General features: G+C 40.2%; 1 protein-coding gene across 1 annotated transcript in view; it reads right to left on the bottom strand.

Annotated features, from left to right (window-relative positions):
* Positions 1–412: 412 nt before the first annotated feature.
* The window catches only part of RGS17 (regulator of G protein signaling 17), a 68,226-nt gene continuing 48,512 nt past the window's right edge, over positions 413–20,126 (bottom strand). The window contains exons 3-5 of the mRNA XM_070951732.1: positions 8,486–8,575; positions 2,053–2,287; positions 413–601 (exon numbers count right to left, since the gene is read on the bottom strand). Of these exons, the coding sequence (XP_070807833.1) occupies positions 413–601; positions 2,053–2,287; positions 8,486–8,575 (514 nt within the window). The remainder of the gene's footprint in view (positions 602–2,052; positions 2,288–8,485; positions 8,576–20,126) is intronic.

The following is a 20,126-nucleotide window of genomic DNA, read 5'->3' as shown; positions in this document are numbered from 1 at the left end:
GCTCGCTTTCCAGTCTTGTCTCTTTCCCTACCCCTGTCCACCCAAAACAAAAGGACGGATGAACATTAGACTATTTATCTGTCCATTTCCTGCCTTCTTCATTTAAAAAGGAAACTCTTCTTAAAGTGCAAAATGGTTCCAGCTATTGCAGGGGAGGTTTCTTGGTGACATCATGGGGGTGGGGCTTCACAAATCAGCACCATGCACAGCCGGATTCTGCTTCAAGGGGCAGGACCGGTTTTTCCAGAGCTTGACTCTGGAGGGGAAGGGTACATTTTGGACTAAATGCAGTGAAGGTGCTTCCAGAGCAGCCCTGTTGCTTTAAAAATTTTACGTCTGTCTTCATCCTAATAGTCCTTACCCCACCCATTCCCCAAAAGCTAAATCAAGATTTCAAACCCCCAAATTATTTTTAAGTCTCAGAAGTAGAGCTCCTTGTACTTTCGAGAAGAGATTTATAGATCTGAGAGTTCAAAAACCTAGGGAAAGAGTCTCTGTGCATTAATGTGTAGATTTGAAGTTGAGCATCTTCATACATATGAGAGTTGGGGTCCAACAAATTTCTGTTGATCACTTCTCGCACCCGTGAATCTAAGCTAACCTAAGGAAGAGAGGAAAAGACAATGAAATGTTCACCTTGAAGAACTTATGCAGATCAATCAGTATATTTTTAGATTAAGTACAACTGGACTTAATGGGACTTTACCTATAAAGAATTATCTTCATAAACCCAATTACAACTGGTATGCCATATGTATTCTCCAGGGCGTCTTCAAATCAGTGAAACCAAAATTAAGTCTATAAATTTAATTTGTCTGGACTAGAGAGATATTTGCCTTAGTGTAATGTCATTACAACACTGATGTTAAATATAATATTCTTTAGGTCCAGGACACGTGTAGAAACTATATTGGCACAAAAATCAAATTACCATTGAATCTTTAATTGGAAAATGTTTATATTTGCATTGGTACCAAATACCATACTTTAGGTTTTAAAAATTTCAGTGAAATCATAACTGAAACAAGACACTAATATTCATTTGAAGACAAGGATTCTGTTGTGGTCCGCCAGCAGCCTGTGGAGCTGGCAGAGGAGTTAGACAGTGAGGAGGCTGGGGAGGAACATGGGCCAGTCCTGGAGTTTGGGGAAGGCTCGGACGAGGGCTCTGCATTGGAGGCAGAGATGGGGCCCGGGCCATCTGGGAGTTATGCGCAGACTCCGGAGCCTCCCGAGTCAGACATCAGAAAGGCAGAGGAACAGGAGGAGCCTGCGCAGAGTGCGTGCATGCGCAGAGCTGCCAGAAGGCAAGAACAGTTAAAACAAAAGGGACGATTCGGGAGTAAGGCCTGGAGATGATTGGCCCCTCCCATAAGGCTTAAAAGAGGAGCAAAGGCACGTGGGCCCTTTGCAGGAAAGCAATGTTGTTAATTCTGTTCCCAGTCGGCATCTCTGTTTGATTCTGGACTCTGTGTGGCTTTGCCAAGTAGGTCTTTGGCAGCGTGTCAAGGGAGATAAAGGTGGGTGATTATCCCGAAGGTCTTCTCCTGAAGGACTTTTTGCAACTAATTGGGACTCAGCTGTGAATGAAAGTAATTCACAGCTATTGCAATAAAAGAGGTTTTTGGGAACACCGCCCCCTAGAGTTGGGAACGACTAGCACATAAGTGTGAGGGGAACCTTTACCTTTATCTTAAAGGCAGATGGAGGAAGGATTAGCTGAAATTGTTTATCCTTACTTCAGAGTTTTGCTCATGGAAATTCTGGATCCATTGCAAAGATCCTACTATACACATATTAAATACACACACACACACACACACACACACACACACACACACACACACATGTTTCCATGGCTGAAGATAGTTTAGAATTTAGCTTAACATCTAGGATTATCCCAACCATTATCCCAATCCTACTATCCATCCTATGGTAACGTTTTCTGACAGAGATTTCTGGTGGCAAGAAATATTCTAAACGTATCACACTGTACATGCAAACAGAGCATTATGCACATCCAATATTCTTTGGTGGGTTTTAAAAGACTACCTCTTTTGGCGATAGTATAGAGATGTAGTCTTCGTATATAAGTCTGGATTTTTCTTCAATAGCATCCTTGTTCTGTTCTTTTTTCAGGTCTTCACATGCTAACCAGAATAGGAGGTTCTCTTCGCTATACTCTGTTCGAAGAAATTCTCTGAAAATATTCCTACCGGCTGCTGTTTTCATCATCTTGTCAAAATTCTGAGCCCAAGATAGAATTTCATCAGGGGTGGGATTTTGGCTGCAAAAAATAGCAATCACAAAGACAATACCCAAAGTGTCAGACCAATACAAATATTGTTACACAGTGGTTTGATTTGCAGCTGGTCTTATATTGTTTAATGGGATTTATCCCAATGAAGTAGACATAGCGTTGAAACCTGAGACCTGAAGTAGCCATATTGTTTAAGCCAGTTACAACTCACTTGTTTCTCTAGAATTCATATCTTCTGGGCCACCCTGTGTAGTCTACAACTTCACTGAATGCTGTTTATTTTCCATTTGATTTTGTTTAATAATAATAATACTAGATTGAAATGTCTTCAAATTTCTCCAAAGTATTTTTCCCTACCAAACATTTATTTGTGAAACATCCCTCTGCCTCTTGTTCAGGAACTCAGGGCCTTCCAAGCACTCCTCCTTCCTATTTTTCCCCCACAAGAATCACCCTGTGAGAGGTAGATTGGGCTAAGTGAGATGGTGGCTGGCCCAAAGTCATTCAGAGAATTTCTGTGGCTGAGGATGCACTAGACCAGAGGTGGAGAATGATGGCCTTTTTATGACTTGTGGACTTCATGACTTGTGTTGCTTCATGACTTGTGTTGCTTCATGACTTGTGTTGCTGGCTCAGGAATTCTGGGAGTTGGAGACCACAAGTCATAAAAGGGCCATCATTCTCCTGCACTAGACTCTAGATTTCCCTGTTGTCAGTCCAATTCTTCACCACTATCCCTCACTATCCTTCAATTTCTTTTAGTTGTATTTTTGAGTTTACTTTATTGTTGTGAGGCAGTAGAGTATGTTGGTAGTGGTTTTTTTTTTACTTCTTATTAGCTAATTTTCCACTACTTCGCCACTTGCCTGACTGCCAAAAACACAAGACATTAGAAGGGCTGCCTGCTAATATATTTCTTTGGGATTTAATGGGCATGGGAAGTCAAAAAACAGCACTGGAAGACTTTACAGCGAAATGCAGGACATGAACTCGTACCTGAACCACCTTCTAACTTTCCTTTGAAGAGGCTCTGAAAGTGATTTCTCTTTCTTCCAACTGGATTAAAAAATAATAGACTGTGCAGGAAACATGCTCCAAGCACTGTGAATTATGAGTCAAAGCCCACCAAAATACATTTGCATCAAATCAGTGAAATTGCTCCTGCATCAGCCTCAAAGTTCAAGTCTAATCACAAATTCTCTTTCAAGAATGCACCAATGAAACATTATACGGGCTGTTTGGAATGGAGAACTTTTTGGCCTCATGGGTTGCCTTTTACTTCTTTTCAGCAAGAATACGTGGTAGAAACAGCAGAGGAAGGAAGGAAGGAAGGAAGGAAGGAAGGAAGGAAGGAAGGAAGGAAGGAAGGAAGGAGATAGAAAGAAAGAAAGAAAGAAAGAAAGAAAGAAAGAAAGAAAGAAAGAAAGAAAAAGAAAGATAACAATGGAAAGAGAAATCCCAGTAAGCTACCAAAAACACTTGTTAGATAATGAATATTTAACATGCAGCTGTTTCTTTTTTATATTGACCCAATATCCCCATGGTTCTCTTTATTTAGAGAGCCACCACTTCATCCTCAAATTAAGCACCCTTCCTTCATCTTGGGCTATGCTTGGAATACTAATTTAAAACATTATTGTGCACAGGCACCTGGAACCCTATTCAGATTAGCTTTAACACCCATAATGGAAACAGTGAGAACCAACCAATGCATGCTTCAAGACGACTTGAAAAATTGTACCCAGTCTGTAAATCATATCTATGCAACTTATGGCTTAGTTCATATTGTGTAGTTTATAGACTCACTGATCCTTTCCGGCTACCATTTGTCCTGAGAGAGATATACTAGATATACAAGAAAGTCCTGGATTAATTCCCAATTGAATTCATGATGGAATGATGAGAAATTCCTTAATGCTAAATGCTTCAGACATTGTTTTTGTAACAAATATCTTTTAATGTGTCCCTCTGCTTTGATCTGTTTATCTTGGCTTTTAATGAAAAATAAAACATCTTCCTTTTATTTAGGGAGAAAATATATATTTTATAATTAAAAGAAGTGGAAAGATTGATGAAGTGCAATATATTTACTTTATGTATGTTTGATAACATTCATCATATATTTTTATATACTTACAGTTGTTCGTGTTTTTAAAATCAATTTTATAATCCAAATATGGATTGCAAATCTTTAAATAAATAATTTATGGTTTCTTTGGCACATTGATCTTTGTTTGTTCTGTTTATTGGCACCTACTGGCCAATTATTGCTAGCGTTGGTTAGCAGTGGAATTATTGGGGAAAAAAAATATCACAGATCAATTGATAGGGACAGGAGAACTTAAAGATACATAAAACAATAATTATTTATTCAATTGGGAGCAAATTTGTATGCTTTGTTCCTATCAGACTTTATAATGGCATACTGACATCAAAGCACACTATTATTTATAGTGTGATGAGTTTCTGAATTTGGATGCTTTTATACATCAGACTTTGCTGTTGTTTATGGTTCCCAGATCAAAAATCAGTTCAAAAAATCTTTTCAAAAGTATGATAATGAAGGCTGTGTGCAAACAGCTGCAGATATACCTTTTATAAATAGTTTAAATTGGAGGGCATTTATATTTTTAAAGTCTTTATTTGCGGAATTGAAGTGTCAAAGGACAAGCGAGACATTTTGTGTTTTTTTTAATAAAAAATTCTTCAGAAATGGATATTTATATACATTAGGAAAACAGTGCAAAATTTTTATATAAGAAGATCCAAATCTTTTTATTTTAACATTTAAAACATTCTAAGAAAAAAACCTGAAGCTCAAATGCTCTCCTGATAAACTGGCAACAAAGAAGACAGAACTGTTGTTCAGTTGCTAAGTCGTGTCCAACTCTTTGAGATACCATGGACCATAGCATGCCAGTCCCCCTCCCTGTGTCCTCCACTGTCTCCCAGAATTTGCCTAAATTCATGTTCATTGTGTTGATGATATTATATAACTGTCTCTTCCTCTGACATCCCCTTCTCCTTTAGTTAGTAATTTATGCTGTAGTATGCAGTCTATAAAAAATGTCTCACAGTAGTAGGTGGCAATAATTGCCTAACATTTGTTTGGATTTAGAAACTAAACACAGTTGACTCTCGTTCATACTTGGATGAGAGGTTACAATGGAATTCCAGGCATGTAACTTAAACTGAGAAGTTAGAATAACCTGAAAAGAGGCATGGGAGAATCAGTTTCTTATTGCTGTCAAGAAAATAGCAAGGATGTGTCTTTACAGTCAAGCTTGATTTGAGGCTTTACACATGCGCGTGTGCACGCGCGCACACACACACTTACATCAGGACTTCTGTTATATGTATGAATGCATTTGAAAATGTATATCATCTATTTGTGTGGAGAAATACATTATCCAATAAAGGATCAAAAAAATGAATCAGTAGATAATAGGGAACTTCTTTGAAATTAGACACAGTATTACAGAAACATTCTTTGACCACAAGATGGCACTGTGATAGAGTGCAAAGCCAGAGAAAACTAGGAATGAAAATTGTAAACACACAACAATTTCACTTTAAGACAAGTGGCTTTAAAAAAGCAGCTACAATTGGAAAATGTATCACAGGGATATTAATATTGCTGAATATTGCAGAATTATGCCCATAAACACAAATTAGAAATGAATGCACCAAAATGAGAATTGTTATAATTTAATGGAGTGAATGATGAGCAATTCTCTGTCTGAGGAAGAAATGTTGAGACTTTTTATGCTACAAGAGTGATATAAATGCTTCCTGCCTTCCCAAAATCTCACCTGAAAAACTTATAACATCGTTTAAATAAAATCTCTGTGAATTGTAGATACTTCCTCCATTCTTATGGGCATATTTTAAAGTAAGCTATTTAACAAACCATTGTATGTGGTTGTATGTATGTACAGTACAGTGGTGAAATCTAAATTCTTTTACTACTGGTTCTGTGGGCATGGCTTGGTGGGCGTGGTGTGGCTTGGTGGGCGTGGCAGGGGAAGGTTACTGCAAAATCTCAATTCCCACCCCACTCCAGGGGAAGGATACTGCAAAATCCCCATTCCCTCTCCACTCCTGGGGGAAGCAGTGGTGGGTTCCTCCTGGTTCTGCCCGGTTCCGCCGAGCCAGTAGCGGTGACGATATGACATCACCGAAGCGGTTCTGTTCCCTTGCCCCCCTGCATTATTCTTACCTTTTATTTGGCCCCGCCCCCAATCTATTGCTGCCTCCTGAGTCCCAGCTGATCGTCTAGAGGGAAAAAAACTGTTTAAACTCTTGCCACAGGGCTTCAAAGGGCCACCCTACAGCTGATCAGTGTTAGAAGAAAACAAATGAGTAGACCGGTGCCTGCAAAAATAAATGAGTAGACATAACAGCTCTGCAAGCAGTTAAAAGCCTGGTAGTACCTCTGCTAAATCCTAAAGAATTGTCACATGACCATCAAGCCACGCCCACAAAATAAGCCATGCCCACAGAACCGGTAATAAAAAAAATTTAGAACCCACCCCGGGGGGGAAGGATATTGCAAAATCTCCATTCCCACCCAACTCTGGGACCAGCCAGAGGTGGTATTTGCCGGTTCTCCGAACTGCTCAAAATTTTTGCTACCGGTTCTCCAGAACCTGTCAGAACCTGCTGGATTTCACTCCTGGTACAGTACCTATGTCCTCTTCTATGCCTTAATTGCTCTTTTATTGTTATGAAAGAAAAGCTCATTCTGGTTTGGGACATTTCAGTTACATAAGGCAATTTTATGACTTTTTCTTATGTATGCACATGCATAGTAAAATCTCTGTGGATTTAAGATCAGGTAAGGCATAGAGCCACTCCTCATTTACAACTACTTTAGGTAGTGGCTATTTGCAAACAGTAATAAAAAAATCATTTTCTAACCAGTGCGCCCATTAATGACAAGAGCCTTCAGTGTGAAACTGATTAAGGCCTGATCAGTTTCAGACAGTAGTGGGAGGCAGGAATGTTCTAATCGACTAATTAAGGTCACAGAGCTCAACTTGTTAACTTCCCATTAGCATTTCTTAAGAAAGCACTTTGCCATGGAGAAAAGTAGCTCAGGAAGAGACACTGCAGTTGATATAAGCAAGCTCTCCCCCTTTTGAGGGGACAGAAATGGTGAATAAACAGGTCAGCCACAGGATATGATCCCAAGTTGCTTTTGTCTCCTTTAGATAAAGGCCTTCCCCTGCGGGCCCATCAGCTAAACAATGCTGGCTGGCGGGCCCACGGGGGAGGGCCTCCTCTGTGGCTGCCCCAGCTCTCTGGAACCAGTTACCTCCTAGGGTCCGGACCATCCCCACCCAATTGGCCTTCCGAAAAGCGGTGGAGACCTGGCTTTTCCGGCAGGCCTGGGGCCATTGATCTCGCTCTTGCAATCAGGCGAGATCCGCCCATGAATGGTGTGAATGAGTTTTAATGTTTTTCATGTTTTTAATTTTTAAATGTTTTTTTATAATGATTTTAAATGCATTGTGAGCCGCCCTGAGTCTTCGGAGAGGGGCGGCATACAAATTGAATAAATAAATAAATAAATAAATAAATAAATAAATAAATAAATAAATAAATAAAAAAAGAAGTTGAGAGAACTTTATCTGAATGAGACAATAGCAACCTGGGATCTCCCCAGCATCTCTCTCTTTCTCTCTCCCCCACTCCCTTCCTCTTCCTCTCTTCATCCTCTTTCTCCCCAGCTCTCTCTCTCTCTCTCTCTGTCATATGTTCACTTATGACCATTTTACTTAAAAACTGAATTGGAATATAGTTGCTAAACAAGGAGAGAGTAAGTAAGAATGAACCTCAGCACTTTCCCCAGACCAGAGGTCTGCAACCTTAAACACTCAAAGAGCCATTTGGACCCGTTTCCCACAGAAAAGAAAACACTGAGAGCCACAAAATCCTTCCCGTGCCTGACTATTTCTTGCACAGCCACAAAACTAGCATATGTAGTTGAATTAAACGTTCTGTTTTCTTCCGAAACTTTTCTTTTCTTGGATTTATCCATGGTTGGCCTGCCGGGGGTTGAAAAGCTTAATAAATCGCATGCAGGCGGGTGTCGCACATTGGCGGTTGTGACGCATATTTTGAGCGACAGGGAGCCGCAGTAGAGGGGTGAAAGAGCCACATGCGGCTCCAGAGCCGCAGGTTGCTGACCCCTGCCCCAGACAATACAAATGAAAAACTCACCACTCTTCGATGACCTGGATGCTCTCCAGTTTGCTTGTGTGTGTCGGTCTTCCTGTGCTGTCCCCTCTGTCTTCATTCCTAACAGTGAGGCTGCAATGTAGTACAACACTTTATTTTGTCTAGAGAAAATTAATGTAAAGTAATGAATGTAAAACATATAAGACAAGCCAGAGCTTTAAGAGAAATGGCAGAATTAAGGTGAGACTTTTCTGTGACCAAGTGCAAACTAGTGGTTGACTCCCCCATATGAAGGTTCTCTGGTCTTGGAAGGCTCCCACTTAGAGTATTTCCTCAACTGTCATAAGATCAAGAGAAGGAGAATATGCCGTTTTTAAAATAAAAAAAAAATATGTACAATTTCCATAACATTTCATTCAATAGGGTAATTAAATCTCTCCAATACATCTTTCTATCTGCCTTAAGTAAAATCACATGCATAGAAACATGCTGAGAAGGAAAAGGTATAGGTGTTTTAATATGCTTTAATTCTAGACTGAGTAGAAGAATTAAAAACCATTCCATAAATTCTAACTGAGGCATTTATTTATCTTTTGCATATTTTAATAGCTCTAATTTTGCAGGCTATTAGTCAGTTCATAGCACTTCCGTTGCAGTGCCCCTGGTCTATAATTTCCAAAATTTGAAGTCATAACATTTTCCTTCCTTTTTTTATGAAAGGGGCTTGGATTTTTTTTTTTTTTATTCAGAGCTGCTCCGAGCCTCTGAATAACTCCAATCCTTTATGCACAATACATTGCCTAATTTGTATTTTTATATGACATGCATGTATAACATAAGGAAGTGACAAACACAATTTAAGACACGAGTCACTGTCCCTGTGCTGTACCATTAGTTATCTTATACCAGGCGTGTCAAACACAATTTCATTGAGGGCTGCATCAGGGTTATGTCTGACCTCAGGGGACTGGGTGGGCATGGCCAGGGTGGGTGTGGCCAGCTCGACGTCACTCATTGAGGCTCCGTTTCCGACCACAACGGCTTCCTGCAGCTCTCTGCCAGTGAAAACTGAGCCTGGGAGGACTGCATGTGGCCTTCCCAAGCTCTGTTTTCATTGGCAGAGGGCTGCAGGAGGCTGTCATGGCCGGAAACGGAGCCCAGGAGGCCTGCATATGGCCCTCCTGAGCTCCATTTTCGCTGGCAGAGGCACCATGGGCCGGTCCTTTGCTGTTTCTAGGGCGGGCCCACTGGGCAAATCTAAGCACCCTGCATGCCAGATTCGGCCTGTGGGCCTTGGGTTTGACACCTCTGTCTTATACGTTCTGGAAACCCCATAATCCAGAGAAGAGGGGAGAGATGAGGATCCTGGAGGCAGGATGGGAAACAGCTGCCTCAAGATGTAGTGTTAATTTTGAAAAATTATCTTCAGTGTTTTAATTAATGCTACGGTGGAACTGAAAGTTAAAGTGTTTCCGTGTTGAAAATTTGCTGAAGAGATTCCCTACTGACACAAATGCCATGTGTGGCATCCCCATAATAGGTCAAGACCAGAGCAGAAAACTCATGTTGCAGAAGGATAAAGTGAAGAACAAACCAATTGAGATCACAGAATAGCCAGCCACACATAATGTAAACATGTGTTGAGGTTCAGCTGTTAAGACTTGAGGACAAGAAAAACCATTCCCAGTCTAAACTTATCCCCTCTGTGTCAAATGCTAAAATTGTGTTCAATGTATATCTGTAAGGAGTTAAATTATTCTCCAAAAAAGTAAAAACAAGGGGAAAAAGTACAATAGCATTTCCTCAGCAGTATGAGGAGCTTGTCAGAGAATGATTAATGACATTGTCCTGAGAATTAATCAAGTTATATATCATTTTAAATGAATAAAACATATGCCTCTAGGTGCCTGCAATTATTTTTAGATAGATATATATACTGTATATATTAAGATGAGAGGATTCCTTGGCAGAATGTACTCAATATATACTATGAAAATGATGAATACATTTTGATTCAGAAACTTTGCCAATACACATTTGTTTATTTTAATAATAAACTACTTCCCATTATTAGATCTTGATAATTTGAATATATTCATATTTTTATTATTGATATTTCTATATTACTTCACTCCAAACAGATTTGAGCAAAAATAAGCATGAAAGCAACAAAACATAATGTTACCATCCAAAAGGAACCGATCCAAAACTTAACATGTCCTCAATGTTGTCTACCAGAGCAAGATATTTATTTCTCAGAAGCTAAACATGGAAGTGGTGTGGTCCATATCTATATGAGGGCATATTATTCACAAGATAATGTCTTTGTCCAAAAGCCTAATTCTTTGTTATAAGTGATTTCTAATAAAAACCGAGAGTCAACATAGCTCTCGTGAAACATTTTTTGTGTTACAAAGAGTTGAGTTCAACTCAAAGGAAACGTTGCCCTCCACAAATAGATAAAATCACAGTCAAACAGGATGTATGGATGGCATGTTAATACCTTTAGAGTAACTGAAAATGAACAACACTTTTTAAGAGTGAGGAAAAAACATCGAGAAAACTACTAGTTTATGTGGACAATCATGAGGAGGCAGAAAATGACTCTTTTTTTTGAGGGGTCTTTAGCTATTTCTTTATTTAGCTGCCACCTGTGTCATTTTGCACTTGAGTGAAGGGTATATGGAGGATTTGTTACTCCTTAGAATATCTTGGCCTGATAGCGAATTATTTTCTAATGAGGAGATTATGCATTGGAGAGGATTATAATCATGGTCTAGTGCACGCAGTAAACTGTAATTCCAAGATTCTTAACTTTTCTTTAACCCGTGCTATGCTGTGATTGAACTGTGTGTGCTAGAATCTACTGTTCCATGAATTTTCTGAACACGTTCCGTCCTTCCAGGCACCATAATGTTGGTACACCATAATGCCATGGCCTTTGGCAGTAATGGAGATTTGGCAGTAATTCACCAATAAACGTAGGACTGTGAGCTCAGCCACTGGTTCTCTAGATCCATGCCCCTCCTGGCTTGTTAAAGCGGCGTATGTGTGTGTGTGTGTGTGTGTGTGTGTGTGTGTGTGTGTCGCCTGAGTGGGTTCTAGTGTAATCAATTCTTTGAATGAGGGATTTTTTCCTTCATCTCTAAAGGAGGCTTTGATTCACCCCTTCTTAAGAAGCCATCCCTATTAGACAATTTTCATCCAGTAATCTAACCTTTCCTTTTTGGGGATATGTGGTAAAGAAGGTGGTTTCATGACAGCCTCAGAGAACCAGTGTAGCTTGGCAGTAGCTAAAATGGAGAAATAGTGGTAATTTCAAGTTAAAAATAATTCACAGCAGTAGTGGGTTTCTACCGGTTTGAGTGAACTGGTAGTGGCCGCGGCAGGAGGCTCCGCCCACCCGCCCAGACATCATCATGGACGCTCGGCGCATGCGCAGAAGCGCTGCGCATGCTCCCAGATCCGAACCGGTAGCAAAGGTAAGAGGAACCCACTACTGATTCAGAGCATAGATACTGGATGCTTGAACTGTGAGATGAAAACATTATTAGATGTCTTCAGGCAGGTTGGACAGCTTCCCCAATAGGAATGCTTTAAGTTGTATTCTTATGCTGGTTAGAGGTTTAGAATTGATGATCACAATGGATCCCTTTCTTCCAGGTCTAGAATTTTAATAATGTGATTAATAGTGCAAATTCAAGAAATCAACCATTCATGTTAGGTAATATGCATTTGACTGTGGGGAAATGCACACATTACAATTGGTTTCATTCATTTAGAGCAGGGGTCTGCAACCTTAAATACTCAAAGAGCCATTTCCCACAGAAAAGAAAACACCGGGAGCCACAAAACCTGGGTGGGTGTGGCCAACTTGATGTCACTCACTTCCACCAGTCACATGACCCCCCACTAGCCACGCCTACCCAGCCGGTCATTAGGGCAGAGAACCAGTTGTTAAAAAACACCAGGAACCACAAAATCCTTTTGACATATCTCTCTCTCCACTCCCTCTCTCCCCCCCCACTCCCTCCTCTCTCTCTGTATCTCTCTGTCTCTGCCCTGGCCGCTTCTCCATCCCCTTACCTTCTCAGCCCAGGTGAGGAGTGACTGGGAGGGGAGGGCAAGGGGTGGGGCCAGCCAGTGGTGGGATCACCTGACAGAGAGCCACAGCAGAGGGCCCAAAGAACCACATGCGGCTCCGGAGCTGCAGGTTGCTGACCCCTGATTTAGAGTGATTTTGTTGTTGAACAAACAAATTAAAAATCTGTTTTTAGAATTGTAACTTCAATAAATAGTTAGCATGGCAACATATTGGGGCCCAAATCATAAGTTAATCATAAAGAAATATGGTATGAAAAGTGCTTATTGAATGCTGATACCTTCATATGTACAAGGAGTATAAAAAAATCAGACCCTATAGACTGTGTGTTATAAACACTACATGAAGTGCTCAAATTGGTTATCGTTTTCTTCTAAGCACTTGCTTTTTCCTTTGAATTCTTTGAAAACTTCTAAATACAATAATATACAATTATATCATAATGTAAGTACAATTATATTATATAATATGATAATATAATACACCCTGTGTATTACAAGAGAAAGAATAAAAATCCAAATTTGTGGACTATAATAAGCAACTCAGATAATTGGCATCATATGTCAAAATATTTAATAGCAATATATTCAGCACTGTTTGCAACCTTCTGAGGTTTGTTGATCTGGTCATGTTTCTTGGTCTGGATTACTACTATCATTGCGGCTGATTTTTTAAAAATATAAGTGGATGTGGATGCATTGATGTGAAAAGTAGCAGTAGTGATTGAGAACAACAGGGGATAGGTAGAAAAAATAAAGTACTTAGAAACTCGTGGCGTCACGTTGCCGACATGGGACGTTTCACGATGTTTTTCCCATTTGCAAAGCTGAGGTGGGTGTGGCCTGTGCATGACGCATCCAGCCTGCGGACTGCCAATTTGACACCCCTGACTTAGAAAAAGGGATGAATATGCTTGTTTTATAAGCAGATGGATGTTAAAATGTATGTAAAGAAACTGCTTCCTGGGTGAAGCTTGTACCTTGTGACTATTGGCATTCCCTGAGAAAATTGCCTTCTGGGGGATTAAGATATTGAGCACTAATGTACAGGTACACTAAATGTTAACACTTTGTGAATGTGTGTGTGTGTGTGTTTCCATGCTTTTTCTTGTCAGAAGGTAATATCTTAGGTAAATACTTTTGTTTATTTTATTACTCTATGGCTCTTTCTCCCATGAAGAACGGGGAACGTCCCAGAACAGTATACAAAAGCAAAAACCGGAAACAATTCAATAAAATAATCTACAGTTAAAAAAAAAAAGTATGCTGTTTAGCTGTTTAAATATTTAAAACAAAATTCAATTAAAAGGCAGGTGGGTTTGGGAGCGGTTGTTATCCTGCCTAGTTGAACAGGATCTTAAGCTGTTCTTTGACAACCAGACAGGATAGGGCCTAGCTGAACTTCTCCCAGGAGACTGGCAAATAGACATATTTCCAGAGTGTAGTAGAAAAGTCATGGTCTGCTTAAAGGAAACAAGAATTGTGATCAATTTTGGCTTGCCAGTCTCCCGAGTTTCAGTTCCAACCACTGAGCCTTAAAGACGATGCCTAGATTGTTTTCTTTTCATTACCCAAACTAGATAACATCATCAGTGCTGGAAGAGAGTGGAGTCTGCTCTTGTTTTATATTTTAGTGGCTTGCCCTATCGGTCCTATTGCCCTATTAGGAGGACGGTCTTGGGGTTTTTTTTTATTGGTCTGTTTACTGTTAGCTTATTCGATAGTTCTTTGATTGGGATATTATTTATTTCCCATTTATTGGTCTGATGTTAAACATGGCATTAATCTCTGCTTATCTGGGTGTTGATTACTGATGGGAGGTTGTTTTGATCTCCTCTCCCCCTTTTTTGGCTTGTTGATTGTCTTTTTTGAATGATGTGTAGATAAAGTTTATGTCTATGTGCCCATTGATGGCCAATTTGTCAGTGTACCAGGCTTCTGTACCATTTTTGGACTTGGCTTAGTCTAGAATGGTCACAGTTCCCCAGATGAAACTATGTCAAAGTCTGTCCATGTGTTGTGAAATTAAAGAGATTGCCTTAATTGATTAATTTTATCAGGGTTGAAAGCTTGGAGCAGGAGCATAGCCTGAAGGGAAAGGGATGGAACTGCTGTGAAACCTGGCAGGTTGGCCATGAGGAAAGTACTTGAGCAGTAAGAAAGGTAACGAGGAGTCCCATTGTCCTTCCGTATCCATAGGGGTGGGCTCCTGGGGGTTTGGCAGGGTTCAGGCAATCCTCTAGCCAAGGATCGCTGGGGTTCAGCGAACCCCCAAATGCCATCCCTGGCTGGCCATGCCCACCCTGCCCTGCCCCATCCTGCCCACCCCACCATGCCCCTCCCAGGAGTCCCCACGCGGCCCGTTCATCATTCCAGGTAAGTGCAGGGGCTGCACAGAGGTTCTGGGAAGAAAAAAACCAGGGCCACCAGAGGGCCTCTGGACCTTGGGGGAAGCTGTTTTCACCCTCCTAGAGGCTTGAGAAAAGCCTCCGGAGCCTGGGGAGGGTGAAAAACAAGCCTTCTGGAAGTCCAGAAATGGGCCTGTTTCTGGCCTCCAGACCCCGGCGGAAGCAGTTTTCGCCCTCCCGGAGGCTCGAAAAAAACCTCTGGAGCCTGGGGAGGGTAAAAAATGCCCTCCCCCATGGTGCACGCATCTGACTAGGCCATACCCACCATGGCCACGCCCACCCAGCAACGGGGCAGCGAATCTGAGACATGTGTTTATTGTAGGGATGTAAGTACAGGTTGAAATACATGTTTTTGGGGGGCTGGTTGCAATTGTCTCCTACTGACAGACGCTCTTACACAATTTCTTTCCAATACTCATTCAACTGAATGAATGAATGAAACAAATGCAACTGTGAAGGAAAAAAAGAAAAAGAAAAAGAAAAAGAAAAAAAACCCTGGGCCACTGAGGAGCTTAAATGAAAATAAACATACATTATATGAGACAAAGTTTCTTTAAGCAGACTGGTTGAGTCTGTGCCTTAAAGGAGTTATTTTTATTCTACCAGATTTCTAAGAAGGGCAAAATCTGACAGCATTGCTTTTTTTTAATGGAGAGATTTCATAAGTTTCTTGGAGTATAAGAAAAGAGGCAGTCATGAAAGACTTGCCTAATTCTACTGTTTCCCAAAATAGTACTTTAGTTCCAAAATTCAAGACTGTTATTTCTGCTGTAACTGACATATTAAGCTGATTCAGAATGATATGTGGTTAGACAATAAACCTTCTGCAAGTAGGAAATTGGGCTGTGAGATAATAAATTAGTCAAAAGTTTCATATTTCATCTTACACTGCAGGGGGTTGGATGGTAATTTTTCTTTATCTGGTCATAACGCACTAAGCACTAAATTCTGCTCAGCCATTCAATAAAACCAGATGTGCGTCCCTATGAAACTCAAGACTTTTATTTTATTAAGTAGTGATTTCTAGCTTCCCTGCTCCCAGATATTTAGTGCCCTAGTTCCAAGTGTTTAAAAATATTGAACTGTTATTTATACTGCTTTATAAGCAATTCTTAGAAACAGTGTCATAAGTAGAACTCCAAACCAGTGAATAAATATTAACCAGATAATCTGGTCTGATTTAACTCTAAATGTTTAAAAGCAGATGGTAATCAGAAACAGAATACCATGGTCAGGTTTCTGAATTAAATTGTTAGGTCAGGGGTCAGCAACCTGCGGCTCCAGAGCCACATGTGGCTCTTTGGGCCCTCTGCTGTGGCTCCCTGTCAGGTGATCCCGCCACTGGCTGGCCCCACCCCTCGCCCTCTCCTCCTAGTCACTCCTCGCCTGGCCTGAGAAGGTAAGGGCAACGGTGGGGGATGGAGAAGCAGCCAGGGCAGGAAGTTACAGAGAGAGGAGGAGAGAGAGAGACATAGAGAGATACAGAGAGAGAGGGAGGGAGGAAGGGAGGGGAGAGAGAGAGATGTCAAAAGATTTTGTGGTTCCCGGTGTTTTTTAACAATGGGTTCTCTGTCCTAATGACCTGCTAGGTAGGCGTGGCTGAGGGGGGGTCATGTGACTGGTGGAAGTGAGTGACATTGAGTTGGCCACGCCCACCCAGGTTTTGTGACTCCTGGTGTTTTCTTTTCTGTGGGAAACCGGTCTTTGAGTATTTAAGGTTGCAGATCCCTATGCTAGATTATTACAGATAGTCCTTGATTTATGGCCACAACTGAGCCCAAAATGTCCATTGCTAAGCAAGATGGTGGTAAAGAGAGTTTTGCCCCATTTTATGACCTTTCTTACCATAGTTGTTAAGTGAATCACTGCAGTTATTAAATTAGTAACACAGTTTTAAGTGAATCTGTCTTCCCCATTGAATTTGCTGATCAGAAGGTTGCAAAAGGTGATCATATGATCCTGGGATATTGCAGCCATCATAAACACACGCCATTCATCAAGCATTTCAATTTGTGTGAAAATTTAAATTGAAAATTGTAAGTGTGAAAAACGGTTGTAAGTCACTTTTTTCAGTACCTTTGTAACTTCAAACAGTCACTAAACGAATGGTTGTAAGTTGAGCACTGGCTGTCTTTCTGAAACTACAAACCAGAATCTAAGGCTTTGCTATTAGCATCTAAAATCCTAAGAATTAGGGCTGTATTATGCTATTCACACATGTGTTGTGAGTACATCCCTCTGTTTCTCATTTAAAAATGTTTACATTAGATTTTTAATGTTGGGAGTATTATATTACTATATCTTAATTAGTTTTAAAATACTAAATCTAAAAACTTAATTTTGTTTTTAAAAAAATTAAAAACTAAACCTAGAAGTAAAGAGAAAATTTTCTGACAGTGAGAGCAATTAATCAATGGACTAGCTTGATTCCTGGTTGTGGGTGCTCTATCACTGGAAGTTTTCAAAAATAGACTGGACAACTATTTGACCAGGATGGCATAAAGCTCTTGCCTTGATCAGGGGGTTGGACTAGAAGATCTCTGAGATGCCTTCCAGCCCTATGATTCTAGACAAAGCTTCTAGATGTTCTGGGCATTGGAAACAATATAAATGAAATAGAAATAAAGTAAATAAATGATCTGCAAAAATGATCCCATAATACTATCCAAAAAAAGACATAACATTTAAGTAATCAAGTGTTACGACTTTCCATATTCCTGCAGAATTTAAGCAATTACACACAGAATTCCCACACAACCACCCATCACTGTGATAATCAAGAATCATGGTTCTTCAGCAAAATTGGCACCTAATGGATTTTTGGATTGGGCCTCCGAATTGATGCAGATAGTGCTTAGAAAGCACAAATACAGCTGTCTGCTTGCGGATTCCTAACAAAATGTTTTTGAATAGCTCAGGGGTGTCATACTCACGGCCCATGGGCCAGATGCATCACATGTTGGCCACGCCCACCCCCAGTTTAGCAAAGGGGGGGGAAAGTCGTGATATGTCATGTGACAACGCCGTGGCGATGAGAGTTTGACACCCCTGGAATAGCTGGTCTTACAAAAATGTCTCAGAGATATCTGCCGAACTTAAACCACAGCATGCAATTTCTTCAGTCTTATTGTGAAAGGTGCCCATGAAAGACAAAAAATTAAAAACTAATCATTCACATCAGACAAAATAAATTAACATTTTAATCATTATCGCCAAGCCCGATTTCTCCATTTTAAAAATGCCTTCCAGAAAACAGTTCCTCCATCAGGACTTATTGTATATTTGCCGAGTAAATATTTGACAGGTTGGATGACTTATAGGCTATCAACCTTGGACACCGCACCCAAGTTGCGGAGAGTTTCTCAGTAGAAAGATCAAATTTGGCTCTGAATGTAATCATTCTGATTCATGCCTAAGAAAACACCACCAGTATGTTTGATGGGTTCAATTTATTAGGAAATCATAAATAAATATTTTGGTCACATTAAGTTGATTGATTCTAGGAATGCCACACGAATGAAAATAATTGAAAAGTAGCAATTGTTTCTGGAAATATATCTTATCTTTAAAGAAGCTGTAGATGGCAACATACCAAAAGAATTCTTAAGGAGCTCTGTTTGGGTTTTGTTTTTTATAGGCAGGGAACGTGTTCCCTGCCATATCTTATAGCTTCTTGACCTGTTTTTTTAAAAAGTGAGACCAACAATGTCATTCTCCTACAACCAGAAAAAATTCCTTGGAAATGATTGTTCAGTGAACACCTGACAATGGATTCATAAGCATTGCTCCTTCAGTTCTTCTAAAATCTTGCTTCACTCAAAGTAGGTTTGTGCTCAATAGGTTGGGTTCTTAGTTTTAATGGGTGTAGCAAACCTGGCCTCTGTGTGTGTGTGTGTGTGTGAGAGAGAGAGAGAGAGAGAGCGAGAGAGAGAGAGAGAGAAAGGTAGGGGGATGTACAATGTGTTTGCACCTCAGGCGTTTCTACAGAATAGTAAATACATATGCTGCAAATCCTGATTCACATCCTCATTTTGCAACTGGTAACACTGAACAACTTTGCTGAATGAAATCCAAGGACACTATATCAAAGAACTAAGCAGTCAGTTCACCATGTCCAGTCATAAATGTCAGCCAACATCACAGCAGCATTTTCTCATCTTCTCTATCAAATTGCCAGTCAGGCTGCTGCTTTATGATTCGCACAACTGCATGCTCTTGCCAGAGGAAGAGGCCTAAATCCCTGGATGCCTTGAGACAGATCGGATTAAAAGAAGCTGTGAGAAAGTATGGGAGGGTTCCAAATGGAAAACTGAGGAAGTAAGTGACATCACATGCATCATGACATCATCAGTGTTGTAACCTGTATGTATAGATATATCAGTGACACCTCTGTATACGTCTCAACCCAAATAAAATGTGATGCCTGAATTGGGGCAATTGTATAATAAAGGCTATCTGTGCAAATACACATTATCAAGGAAGTACAAACACTTGAGTTTCTGAGGGAAACCAGCACCAACTGAATGATGTTGCTTTGGAAAAGCCTGTTCACTTGATTTAAAAAATATCATAATGAAACCTATATGGAAGGAACTCAAAGGTTTCAGCAGTTATATGTAACATATACATGCAGTATAATAAAATACTGGAGCCTGAAAATTAATATAGATAGTGAAATTTCAATACAAGAAAATAGTGAAGAAGTCACAGTTTCCTTCCTTCCTTCCTTCCTTCCTTCCTTCCTTCCTTCCTCCCTCCCTCCCTCCCTCCCTCCCTCTATTCTTTTCTTTTCTTTTGTTAAAAAAAATCCTGAAACTTTAAAAAATTGGGTATAATTGTCAAACATGTCCCAAAATTGCTGTAAAAATAATGACAAAAGCACGGCTCATGTACCTTTGTGTAATTTTATTTGCGGTTAAAACCATAGAAGGGAAATTAGTCCTTTTAATAAAATACTTATATTTGTGTAACGAGGTCAGGAAGAAGTGCTTTCAGATTACCAAAGTGATGTGAGGGAAAGAAATCAATTTTTATTTTTGGGTTTTATGGCAGCTGCTGATTCCAAATTCTTAGTTCACTGCTGGAAGCTGTTGTGATCCCGAGTTCCAACACTGGTATGCTACCGTTATAGGCCCAAAAACATCCATTCCGGAAGCTGGCTAAAAAAAAAAAGT

This window comes from Pituophis catenifer, unplaced genomic scaffold (assembly GCF_029215685.1).
Source record: "Pituophis catenifer annectens isolate HBS135680 unplaced genomic scaffold, rPitCat1.0.hap2 SCAF_1, whole genome shotgun sequence".
NCBI lineage: Eukaryota > Metazoa > Chordata > Lepidosauria > Squamata > Colubridae > Pituophis > Pituophis catenifer.
This window is presented reverse-complemented; position numbering and strand designations above follow the sequence as displayed.